The following is a 13,483-nucleotide window of genomic DNA, read 5'->3' as shown; positions in this document are numbered from 1 at the left end:
CATATCTACCACCGTCCACTGCCGCCATATTCTTTCCATACAACTTTCATCAGCACCTGTAAAATCAAAGACCTTAATGTTTCATTGTTCCACTTTAGAATCAAGGATTCTAACTCAGAGTGAAGACTCCACGCAACCACCGGTGCCTCCCACCACTATAGATCGACCCTTTGTTTCTTTGCCTATATCCTAAGCCTTGGTATGTTCTCGATTTGAATTTTTATATTATGTATTAATGTCTACTCATGGCGATCAGAATCCTAAACTTTCACGAATGTTTTGTCTTTTTCCTTGTTCTTTCTTTGCTCAAAACTACATTGTTATAATTAACCAATACATGAGAAGGATGATTAAACTCTTAATTGCGTTTATTAAAAGTAAAGATCAAAATATTTGATGTGAATTATAATCATTTGATTTGGCATGCATAATTAAAGAACACACAAAGAACATGGTGATTTAGGTTTCTAAGAGATGTATTCGATCATGAAAGGAGTTACAAAAAAGTATAAGCTAGATCTAGACAAATAAATAGCTCACACTAACATTCACAATGTTACATCTCTCAAGCACACCTCTATAAGTGGTATGAAACCCACCTTATATAGAGGTGTTTACATGTTTCTCTCTCTCTCTCTCTCTCTTTTTCTCTCTCTCTCTCTCTCTCTTTCTCTCTCTCTCTCTCTCTCTCTCTATATATATATATATATATATATATATATATATATATATATATATATATATATATATATATATATATATATATATATATATATATATATCTATCTCATGTCACAAGGCTATACAACCACATGCAAGTGGGTCTACATGAGTCAAACCACTACAAAGTCGTACATGGATAACTTTGCATCCCAACATTCTCCTCCTCAAAGTTAGGATTGGATGACCTGCTTCAAATCTTCCAAAATTGAGCAACTCCACGAACTAAGCGTGACACATGTAAAAATGAACTTTAAATCTTCAATTCGTCAATGACCTTCCAATCCGGGTTCTAGAGTGTGAGACCATACAAACCGAGCATCAAAAGGTAATTAGGAGTATCCAAATCTCCACAAGATTACCCAGAAGTTGAGCATAAAATCACACCCCAAAAATCTTCAATAAGTCCAAACCCATCATGAACTAATCACTTCTGAATCTCCAATTGAATCACTTCATAAAACTCGTTGCTCAAGGTCACTTCGGTCTTCAAACGCGTAATATGAAAAATTCAACTTTCGAATTCCTATATTTAATTCTCTCCCCCTTTTTATAATAAAAAAAAATGATTATAAACCAATAAAGGAATGAGAAAGCAGTCAATTTCGGAATTTTTCTATCCAAAACTACCCCTTAACACATGCCATAAACATTTTGCAAAAATCCGGAAAATCAAAAAAATCTTCAATTTTTGAATTCGTTCACGGACCGCATTTGACAAAATTTCACAACTTTGGGTAGAAACTGTCAATTTTGAAATTCTGTAGTGACCCGGTGCGCCCAAAACAACCTAAGATGCGAACCACTACCCCATTTGCAAAACTGGGCAAAAAGTGTCAATTCGCATTAACAGCAGGGGCCTGTTTCGAAAAATCCTCCACTTCTCAGATATTTTAGCACAATTTCAAAGTTGGGTATATTCTGCCAACATTTCGAACTTCAGGGATTCGAAACGAAAAGTCTACATTTAACACAAACTTTTATCCCCATTTCAAATGTGTACCTTTTCTGCCACTTCTTTGAAAGTTAAAGGATTCAAATCGACTTAATTTGTATCTTCTTCACCTGCACTTCGAAAGTATCAGACTCGTTTAAGACTTTTGACCATCGGAAGTCAACACTCGAAATTAGCCTTCGAAATCAAATAACACTCATCGATGTTCCCATTTCGAAATCATTAATTCGTTACTCGACATCGACCCCTGGTGTCGGAACCCTCAACAACGAACCATGTATGGTCCTTGACAACGAAGCGCGTACAGGACCTCGACAACGAATCTAGGCATCCCTTCGAAATCAAACTTGCCACCATCGACATTGATACCCAAGGCTTCGATTATTGACTCCAAAATCGTCAATTCGTCAGATTGATGACTCCAAGACTCAGCCCTCACTTTCAGTTTTCAATTTAACCATTCCAAATTACATTGTTATCAGCCCCATTCATTATCAACACCTTCCCAATCAATCATCCCATTCAACCATTCGTTCTCAATATTCGACATCCAAAATGGTCAACCAAATCGATATCTATCCCAACTACTCTCGTAACGAAAATCAGCGGCACTCGTATCTTCCATTCATATCAGCCCCTAGCAGTTACGAGACCAAAATCGTTCGAAAATTGATTGCAGCATAAGTCACGAATAAGCAGAACTCGTTGCGAGACCTAGCAGTTATGAGACCTAAATCGTTGCGAGACGTCGCAGTTCGAAAATCAGCAGAACTCGTTCCGATCCAGTAGGAAAATTGATTGCAGCATAAGTCACGAATGCAAGCATCCTAAAACTATTCGAAAATCATTCATTCATAACTAAGTCTTCGAAAACCAAAATCGATATCCAATCGACAAACAATGAGCCCATCACAAGTTTTCCAATCGAAAACCAATCGAATCGAATCATCATCAACTAATTTCAACTTCAAAGTTCACTAAACGAAAAGCAAAATTTTGATTCTCAATCATTATCAGTATCAAACTTTCGTCTACTTCGACTCAAGAACAATTCAATCAATTTTGACCAAGATTCAAAACAAGCAAACTTTGACTTTTCGATTTTCTCTGCTACTGACTATCGAGACTTCATCAACATTATGGATTTCAACTTTGTCAATTGCCTCAACTGAATTCGTTTTGGGGCAGGCATATTTTTATTGAGATAAAGATTCAAGCAAACAAAATTTGATATCGATTGAAGAGCTCAAATATTATCATAGATCGAGAAAAACATGATAAAATCATATTAATCACAAATCGATTGACAATGAACGGAGATTCAATCTTTTGATCGCAAGAAATTGCAAAAACCAAATGTAATATTCATGAATTTTAATTAACCGATTGAATGGTGTGTGAGGGAAGAACCAAATAGCGTGAATCAATTTAACGGAAAAAGTAAAACGGTCAGATGTCAAATTGGACATAAAATTTAATTCACTAAAAATACGTTGACGAAGAACACGATTTGGAGGTGTTGTGAAATCGATAATACAAATAGAATTGATGTCGTGAACGAAAGAGTAAACAAATACCGATTTGGGATTTCAACTCGGATCAAAAGAAAGTTAACATGCTAATGAATTTCAGATAAAGACGGAATGAATTGTGGGCTGAAAACAATAATGAACAGTAACTATTCAATTCATTTTGGGCTTTATGATTGAATTATATGATTTTGAATTGAGTTTTGGCTTGAAAAGTGAATGAAATTAACAAAAGATCAATCGAAAGAAAATTAATTGGATCATATCAATTGGGGTTTTCAAAATTTTTTTGATCCAATGAGTCAAAATGATCATATCAATTGGGTTTTTCAAAGTTTTTTTTGATCCAATGAGTCAAAATGATCAAAAAAATTCAAGAACGCAACCACCAGTTTGTTCAAATTCTTGAAATTCAAGTGAGAAAGTCTTCTATGTCGTAGCCGGCTCATATCAGATGACGCTTTCGAAAGTAAACAAATCGAGGGAACACCAACAATTGGTTTGATGTCAAGGGTAAACATATCGTCTTTCCTATTTGATTTGAGTAGAACCTATTTGATTTCTTTGTTTGAAATTACACTTCCTTCTTCATCAAAGACAACCTGATTACCAGTGCCCACAACAAGTTGCGAAACACTTATCAAGTTGTCTTGAAGACCTTCGACATATGCTACTCGATTCACTGCAAACTTCCCATTTGTGACTTTCCCATAACCTTTGACTTTACATTTATGATTGTTTCCAAATTTTACCACACCAGCATTTTCCAAGCTTCAATAATCTCACAAGTTTTCCTTCCTATCAGTCATGTGACGAGAGCAACCACTATCATTGTACCATTTTTCATCATATTCCTCGTCAAACAAAACCTGCAATCAATGAAAGAATTTAAGTCCCCAAGGCTGTTTGGGTCATTGCTTATCAGAACAGAATGCATGATGAAACGAAGACACTAAAACCCAATCACAAACTTTGGATTTCAAACTATCGACTAAGTCAACTTCAATAGACTTAGGTATCAAAATGAAATCATATATAGGTTTAGAATGAACACTGACTTTCCCATTTTCTTCAGCGGTTCGTTTGACCTCAACTCTTGCTTTCGGAACAGCTCTCCACTTTTGAACCAATGGATTCCATTCCATTGATGATGTAGTCCATGTTGCGACTCATTCAAGTATTTTTCATAAGCATACCTGATTTCCTCTTGTGAGAACTTTCCTGACTGAAATATTTTTTCTTTTCGCTCAAGCCAATAATTAATGTTCTTTATGTCAGTTTTTCCTTTGGCAAACGAAACATTGACTTTGTGCTTCGAATCTGGATTGGGAAATTGAGGTTGCGTGGGTTTAAAGGATTCATTTCTTGACTTTTTTACTTCCAGCTTATCGAAATGTCGTTATGAAAATACTGATTGAGTATGAGGTTGAAAACGATTTTGAAAACGTTTAGTATAACCAACATTATTTTGATTAAAATCTTGTTGAGTATCCGAAAACTTTCTTTGTTTGTTAAAGTGTTCAAAATCCCTCTTATGTTGAAAACTCTTTCTTTGAAAATTATGTTGAAAAAATCTTGCATTTTGATGATTAGGAACATAATTCCTTTGAGATTGATTTTGAACAACTTTTGTAACATTTGGTTTTTGAACATTTGAAGATTGATTTGGTGTTTGAACTCTTGATTGATCTTTTGAAAAATTTTGTTTTTGAGTGGGATTTGTCTGAACAAAAGACTTATTCTGAGACGAAGTCTTAACTTGTTCAGTCATTTTCTTTTCAGAATGGTTTGTTAATAAAACTTTTTGTTTCTTTCGAGACTCAAAAATTTTCCAATAAACCTTTTTCCTTTCTTTAGACATTGAAATTCCTTCATCTTTTGAATTTGTTCATAAACATTTGTACTTTTGTGGTTTGTGTTGGAGAATCAGATTCATTGGAAAGTTTTTCATCAACTATTTTTTCTTTCTTAACCTCCCAACCTCTTTTTGGCTTTTGTCTTTGAAATGTGAATGAATTCTTGTTTCGATTGTTTTCAACAGTACTTTGATTAGAGAAAAATCCTTCTTTTGTTGCTTCTTTGTTGTCCTCAACAACAATTTTGTTGATCTCAGGATTAACTTTTTCTCCATTTCCTGTCGTAACAAATACTTGATTTGGAAATACCAAGTTATCGGTGCATTTGAAATTTGGATAAACCACTGAATTCAATTCAAGATAATGAAGGCCTTTTTCCTTCATTACCTTTTCGAACTTTTCCGATTCCTCATAAACTTGATCAACAACAACCTTTAGAATAGGTGTATCTCCAGATTCAACTTCGTCATCATCATCACTGTCAGTCTGACTATCTTCGACAACTACCTTATCAAGGTTGTGAACTTTTGAAGTCAATGGTAGTTCAATGTTATTCTTAATCAAAGATTCATCACATTTTTCTTTACCTTTGTTTATAGAAGTGACATTAATGACATATAACTTTGAACAGTCAACAACTTCCTCCTCCTCAATTTCACTGATATTATCAGAATCATATTCGATATCAGCAAGATTAATTTGTGAGTCAGATGTTGAGTTCTCAGTTCTTTTCAAAATTTGCATTTATTCGTTTTTAGTCAAGCTCTTATTTACAATATAAACAAGATCATTTGCATCTAAACATTCATCAATTTTAACTATACCGTATGCATATCAATCATTTGGGACCTTGTCAAACTCGCATATATTTTTCTCTCACAGTGGTAGGAAGTCGAATCAATTTTCTCCCTTTCGAAGGCTAAAAAGTGCAAAACCTTCCTATGCTGTTCTTTGCTAATGTATGACGAATGATGCAAAGTAGTTAATTTTCCATAAAGGCGCTTAACAGAATTACAATATATATTTCTCTGTTTAGCAAAATACAATTATCAGTAAGAAGACTATCTCTGTCACACATAACATTTGTCAATTGTAATTCTATATTATCAATCCTACTGCTCTTCGACTCTAGTCTTTTCTGACAATCTAGTAGTAATGATTTGGGTTTTTCAGCGTCACTACTAATAGAAATAAGCATGTCATTAAAGCAAGACGGAGTATTAGCGAAATCAGACAAAATATCATTATATGAATGAAAAGGAATTTCAAATAATTCGAGAAGAGCACGTACCTTAGAAGTCATAGGAGACTTGTCTGCAGCAGTAGTGACGAAACATGTGCTAGTCACCATTTCTTCTTCCACACTTTCCTCTTCGAAATTGGCATACATAGCACCCATGTATTGGATTTTTCATCTCCTCATCGTCTGATCCAGATGACTAGATCTGATATGTTCCATCCTCTTCGCCATTTCCTTTAGCCACTAAATATATGCCTTTCGTCTTTGCTCTTACCTCTTCAAGCCTTTCTACATAGTAGGCTTCATCTTTCACCCTATTCTTCTTCTCGTCTCTTTTCCTTAACATACAATCACTTGCCATGTGATTCACACCATTGCAATAATGGCAATCAAATCCAGAGTCCCCCTTTAGTTTTTTCTCCTTCTTCGCATCCTCAGACTTAACTTCCTTTTTCTCCTCTTTATTCTCCTCTCTCATACTCTTCACAAACGAACTTCCTTTCGAATCACTTGTTTTAGACTTTGAATTAAATGGCTTCTTGTAAAATTTATTCACCTTATTGTTTGAATAAAACGCCACAACTTCGTCATCAGAATTGACAATAAGACCTTTATTTTTTGAACCTTCAATCTCAACCTCTCTATTTGTCACCTTCGACATCAAGTCTAGAGGACCACCCAAACCTAATCTAGTTTCCTCTGCTATCTCAGTGACTTCGCTTTCATGAGCCTTCAACTCATTGTAAAGATCACTAAGTGAAAAGCTGTCGAAGCATTGCTGAGTTTTTATCTATCAAACTAACATCGCGCCATTCTTTACGAAGTCCCATTACGAACGTCAAGTTGTACTCCATAGTAGACCTGTTGACTCCATATCTACTACACTTAAAGATTAACTCATTTAGACAATCGTAGTAAAGCTCAATGTTCACACCTTCTTTCTGTTTGAATTCAACTAACTCAAGCAGACATTGCTTAACTAAACTCTTTTTCGGTTTCTCACTCCCTTGGTATTTCTCCTTCAACGTATCCCAAATTTCTTTTGTAGTAGAACATCCACGGACATAGTTATACACCACAGGTGGAAGAGCACCTCGCAATTCACAGATACATCTACTATCATTTTCTTTGAACTTTGCAGTTTGAGTAGCTACATCTGATGAAGAACCAGCACTTTCGATTTCAGAAAGCATCGACAGACGAAAATTACCGCTCTTAACACATCTCCATAAATCTTCATCTATTCCTGTGAGCTAATCCTCCATCCTGTCAGTCCATTGTTCATAGTACACGGGGATTAACATAGGAATTTTGGTTGAAGAACCCAAAAGATGAGAAAACCCTGTCATTGTGTTCATATTAAAGTTAGCCATTGTTGTACGCACGAGATTTGAGAAAAGCTTCAGAAATTTAAGATTTGATGGATGAAACTTCCAGAAAACAAACACAGAAGACTCGATTTAACGAACTAATAGCATGATCGAATCAATACAGATGATCTGAAACAATTTTCAGAATAAAAAGCACAGAATATTTTGAATCTAGAACGAGATTCAAAAGCTTTTGAAAACTAGAGAAAATCAGAGATCAACTATATATTGACAAGGATTCTGAACATGAAATATAAATTCAGTCCTAGAGGTATGTTTAAGAGAAAGATAGATTACTTTTTTGAAATTAATTTTTAAAAAAGGAGGATCTTTTTACATTTATTACTTGAAAATTATTGTTACTGAAATCTCATTAGACGAGCCTGTTATGGCTTCATGTGGCATTGGTGTTAGAGCATGTGGCATTGGAGTTAGCGCATGCTTTCTTGCATTGGTGATATGCTATTTTGCTTTCAGTTTGAACAAAAAACATAAATGGCATTCTTGCATTGGTGATATTCTATTTGGCTTTTGGTTTAAACATAAAACTTAAATGTAATTTTGAATATGTTTGCAAAAATTCATTTAAGTGATAGATTAGGTAATTGTTGCGATTCCATTCACTTGGGAAGACAAAACCAGACAATAGTGTTCGTCTACTCATCCATGAACATATGTTCATGGATGCATATGATATGTTGATAACTAATTTTCAGGTTTTTAAAAATATTGTTCAACCATGAATATATGTTCACAAGTGAATATGCATTGGATATTTAGGAAGAGTCATCATGCTTAAAGTGCATATATCATAAGTTGTTTCATATGTCCAATGGTTATTGTTTTTTTTTCATATTTCTTAGTCTTTTCGTAATCGGATTAGGTTTGATCGATTCCTTTTTAGATAAATGGTATGTAGATTTTTTATTGTTCATAACAAATATTGATGAGTTATTGTTGCATAATAGAGTAGTTATTTTCAACTTATGGTAGAATTTACTTATTTGGAAGTTTTTCAATGGTTTACGTTCATAGGTATTCATTTTTGAACATGAAATATCCATCAATGAACATATTCAAACAATGTATTCAGAAAATGTATATTTATTCATAACCGAACATGTGTATGTTCGTAATCGATATGTTCAGTATTGAAATTATATAAACATTATAATTTTTGGGTTTTTTATAACAATGTTAATCGATGAACATATGAATATTCTATAAGTTTTAATGATTATAATTACTCTCGGTATCAATGTTCATTTATGAACATAATGTTTGTTTATGAACATAGGCAAATTGCATATATGTGATATTCATGTTAATCATAACATTTATATATGTTTAGTTGTGAACATGTATGAACTTATTAATTATGAGTTTTTGTATAAATGTTCGGTGATTAATATTAATTTGGCAACAAGTTATGTAAATATAAGTATGTTTGGATATGAACGCATATATATGTTTAGAAATGAACATATACATATGTTCATAAATAACCATAAATGTGTATTTTAATTATCTCCTACTATTTTGGATAATAGTTAAATAGAAATAATAGATTTTGATTTTTATAGGTGGTTTTATGGTTGTATGGCTTGTTTTGGTTATATATATATATATATATATATATATATATATATATATATATATATATATATATATATATATATATATATTTGTGTGAGTGTGTATATACGGTGATACATACACATAAGAAATAAGTACAACTGGATCACCTGCTCTTTGGCTGTTTGCTGTTTGTTCCAAAGAATCCAATTTCAAATCAGTTTTGGGTTTTGTACATTCTACTACAAGTTGTGGGTAACTAAATCAACTGTAGCAATATCTTCAAATCCTAACGAGTGGCTACACATTCTTTCTGTGTCTTAATTATTCAGTTGTTAATTATATTGACAACAAAACATGACCACTCCTTTTGTTTTCTTGCATTTGGAAACGGTATCTATCTCCCATTCTTGTTTCTTCTTTTTCACCCTTGTCATTCTTTGCTTGTTTTGGTTCAAATTTTTTCTAAAGTGCTGCGTAGATAGGTAGATGATCAGAACATAAGATTAATGGCTTCCGAAGCTGGTGAAATGGAAAAACCGATAGTGATTGATCATCATCAAGAACAACAGCAGCAGTGCCAGAAACAACAAGCTTTGAAGTGCCCACGATGTGATTCGTCAAACACTAAGTTTTGCTACTACAACAACTATAGTTTGTCACAGCCAAGGCATTTCTGTAAAGCTTGTAAGAGGTATTGGACCAGAGGTGGCACCTTGAGAAATGTTCCTGTGGGTGGTGGTTGCAGGAAAAACAAGAGAGTGTTCAAGATGCTACCGACAACGACTACTCATGCTCCTTCCAATTCACAACCAGTTGACAATAACCCTAACCCTAACTGTAAACCTAATTTTGATAACCATTCTTCTTTTTATGGGTTGGTGCCTCAAAACCATAATTATGAAAGGTTCAACTCTGGGTGTGATTTTTCTCAAGCTCAAATAAGTAATCTTGGATTTGGGTTCTCTTCTTTGAATCCTGGGGCTGTAGCCGCGTCAAATCATTCACAGAATTCATCGTTATTTCTATCAAGCTACCCGTCATCCGTGTTTGCTGGTTCTACTTCTAGCTCAAATAGTGTTCCTACCATGGCTTCTCTATTATTTTCAGGCTTCCAGCAACCACAACGATATATGGAATGGAATAACCATTTTGAGGGCCAGAACAATGATGATCAACTCGAAGCTATGGCCTCATCCGATCCAAATTCACTTATATGGAACACAACTAGCGGTGGTGGTGGTGGTGGCTGGTTTGATCCTACAAGCAATATTGATTCTTCAGTTGCTTCCTTGATCTAATTAAGCCCAAGAAATTAAAACCAAAGAAACGTTTTTCTTCTAATATTCTCCTTTTTCTTTTTTACTGGTCTCTTTTTTAACTTCTTTTGTTTCTACTGGATAAACTTTGATTTGTTTAATTTTGTTATTACCGGAAACTCCCTCTTAAAACATTTAGAAGATCATAGTGGATATCAGCCTTCAGTTTTTACAATCAAGATAAGAAGAAGAAGAACAAGAAGAAGAAGAAGAAGAAGAAGTTAATCTGTTCTACGACAGAAAAGGAAACTGGGTACGTACAATATCCAGTGAGTTTTATCTTCCTTCTTCTGTATATAAGTATCTCATATTCTCATGTATCGTTAAGCATTGAGTTTGGGGTGGTGAAGAGGGTGTAATTTGTTTATTTTCTCATTTTGTTTTGTTTTACGTTTTATTGGAAAGTATGAGTATACAGGTATACATGATAGTAGATGTTAGGTTTGTTGGAATTTATCACTTCTTTAGTGTGGTTACATGTTAGTTTTTTAGCTTTTATCTTCAAATTTCCATATATTTATATTTAATGTTCCTACTTATGAAGTAAATGAAATGAATTACGTCTTATTAGTATAAAGCAGTACATTCTAATAAGTAAAGGCACCGTTGCATCTCATTTGAGATATTACATATATATATATATATAGATATCTAATTATTGGCACTTATTTTAACATGCGATGAAGGGAGCATAATGCTCTTCGTATAAGGGAATTCATATTGACACGCATATGAAATAATCGTATTATGTGTTTTATTCCTTTCTAAGTAATAACACATTTCATGCTACTATATAACTAGCTCTTGGCACTCAATGAATTTTGAAAGTTGAATGAGATGACAAGTGTATTTGTTATTAATGGGATTAAATTCTACCATAATGATATATCATTTGGGAATTCAATCAATTTGAAGTTCATTTGGTATCTTCAATAAGAAAAAGAAAAGTTTTTAATTTTTAATTCTTAAATATATATTACAAATTATATTTTGTAATTTTCTATTTAACTTTTTAAAGTTCAGTGTAACATAAAAAAATTGTAGAGTTGTATAAAATAAATAAAAAAAGATACGACAACCATTGAACTCTATTGAGTTCCATGCATTGTCTATGCCTTTGGGATAAACATTAAACACAACCTGTAACGACGGGTAGTAATTACAAATTAAATAACCATGTGCAATACTTTATTCTGCATAGGCATATTTAACGATATCCATGCGCATGGTAATAATTTTATTATATCTAGTAGACTAGCATATGAAATATGATATATGTATATGTGATGAAAGTCTCATGTGAGCGTAACCTTTTCTGAAGAACTGCAAATTTTAATTCATGTTGTTTTAGTGTGTTTTTAATTATTTATACACAAATTATTAAAGGTATCCGGTTAAGAATTTCTTTTTAACATGATGCTTGTGCATGTATGTGTGACGTACATTAACCTATGTATGTGGTGTGCTCACGTGATCCCTAACAAAGAATCTGCAAATCTAGGAATATATCAAGATGGATTTAATTAATTTTTTAACTGTTACCTGGAATATAGTAGAGTATAATGGAAACTGAGTGCTGTCTTGGAAGCTTGCATGATGGAAGCTTTATGCACACTGCACTTGTAATCGGGTGGTACTGGTACACAGGTAACGTAGAAAAGGGAAGTTCTGCCAAAGTAGACACATTTTTGTGTTGAAAAACGTGCTCCTTGTATAAATTCATTTTAGATATATATATATATATATATATATATATATATATATATATATATATATATATATATATAGAGGGGTTTAAGTATTCTAACTAATTATTGTATGGATTTAGAAATGATTGTGGGTCAATCAAAATTAAATAAATAAATAATTAATTAAATAAATAATTAAGGGTAATTTTGTAATTTGATTAATAATTTCCACAAATACTCCCTATAATTATGTTATAATTAGATTGACTTTTAACCTAATTTATCCATTTATATCTACAGTCGTTCACCATCTATCTCTCTGTTCCCCCTCTATCTCTGAAAACTATATCTAGGCGGTCGACCACAAAAATCGATCACGAGTTCTACTACACCTTTTCTTATTCTGATTTGGTGGTGGTGTTGGGTATGAGAGCCGATGTTGGTGGTCTTCTGGTGATTAGAAGATAGTGGCTGAAGTGTGGAGGTGTGGTTGTGCGATTTTGTTTGAATAGAAAACACGGGATTGGATGATGATGGTGGTGTTCGTTGCGCGATGACTATCCTTAGCCCGATGAAGAACCCACTAAAAGTCTTGAGGTCGGTTAGTTTCACTGTTTTCACCATGGCATCCACATTGCCACAGGTTACCAGTTCTGCTCCTGAATTCTTCCCTTTGGACGTTGAAGCTGATGATTGGAGAACTCACTCAGACGCTGCCCATCAACCATCAAACGTTCACGACACCACTTATTTTCCTGATGAAGAACCCATCAGAAGTGTTCCTTTAGGTATCAGTATTCTCACTTGCTTTAAATTTTGTCACAATCGAATTAATTAGGGCGATGCTTCAACCCAATGCGATTGTTAGATAATGTTTTTTTCGTTCTCTCTATTGAACGTCGATGCTGATGATTGGGTGTTTTTATCAATCTGTTTGTTCGATTTATATTTTTAAGGATTGATTTGGTGTAAATATTTGTTTTATTTAGAAAATAAATATGAGTTTTCATATTGAAAATTACAATATTAGGTTGCATACTAAATGGACCAGGGGAGTCGGGGATTCAAAACTTGGATATGATAGTGGTTCTCATGGGAAGATTGATCTTTCTTTTGGAAATTTACAATTTAAGTTGGTTTTCTTATAGGATTAACATTATATATATATATATATATATATATATATATATATATATATATATATATATATATATATATATATATATATATA

The 13,483-nt window shown here is 33.3% G+C and overlaps 1 protein-coding gene across 1 annotated transcript; it reads left to right on the top strand.

Annotated features, from left to right (window-relative positions):
• Positions 1 to 9,624: 9,624 nt before the first annotated feature.
• LOC145166841 (uncharacterized) lies at positions 9,625 to 11,062 on the top strand. The gene has a single exon (XM_079085890.1). The coding sequence runs from the start codon at positions 9,755 to 9,757 to the stop codon at positions 10,544 to 10,546; it is 792 nt and encodes a 263-aa protein (XP_078942016.1). The 5' UTR covers positions 9,625 to 9,754; the 3' UTR covers positions 10,547 to 11,062.
• The last annotated feature ends 2,421 nt before the right edge of the window (positions 11,063 to 13,483 follow it).

Source organism: Lactuca virosa, chromosome 1, assembly GCF_052849685.1.
Source record: "Lactuca virosa cultivar CGN04683 chromosome 1, Lactuca_virosa_CGN04683_v6, whole genome shotgun sequence".
NCBI lineage: Eukaryota > Viridiplantae > Streptophyta > Magnoliopsida > Asterales > Asteraceae > Lactuca > Lactuca virosa.
The sequence above is the reverse complement of the archived record's forward strand: the minus strand, read 5'-3'. Positions and strand labels throughout refer to the sequence as shown.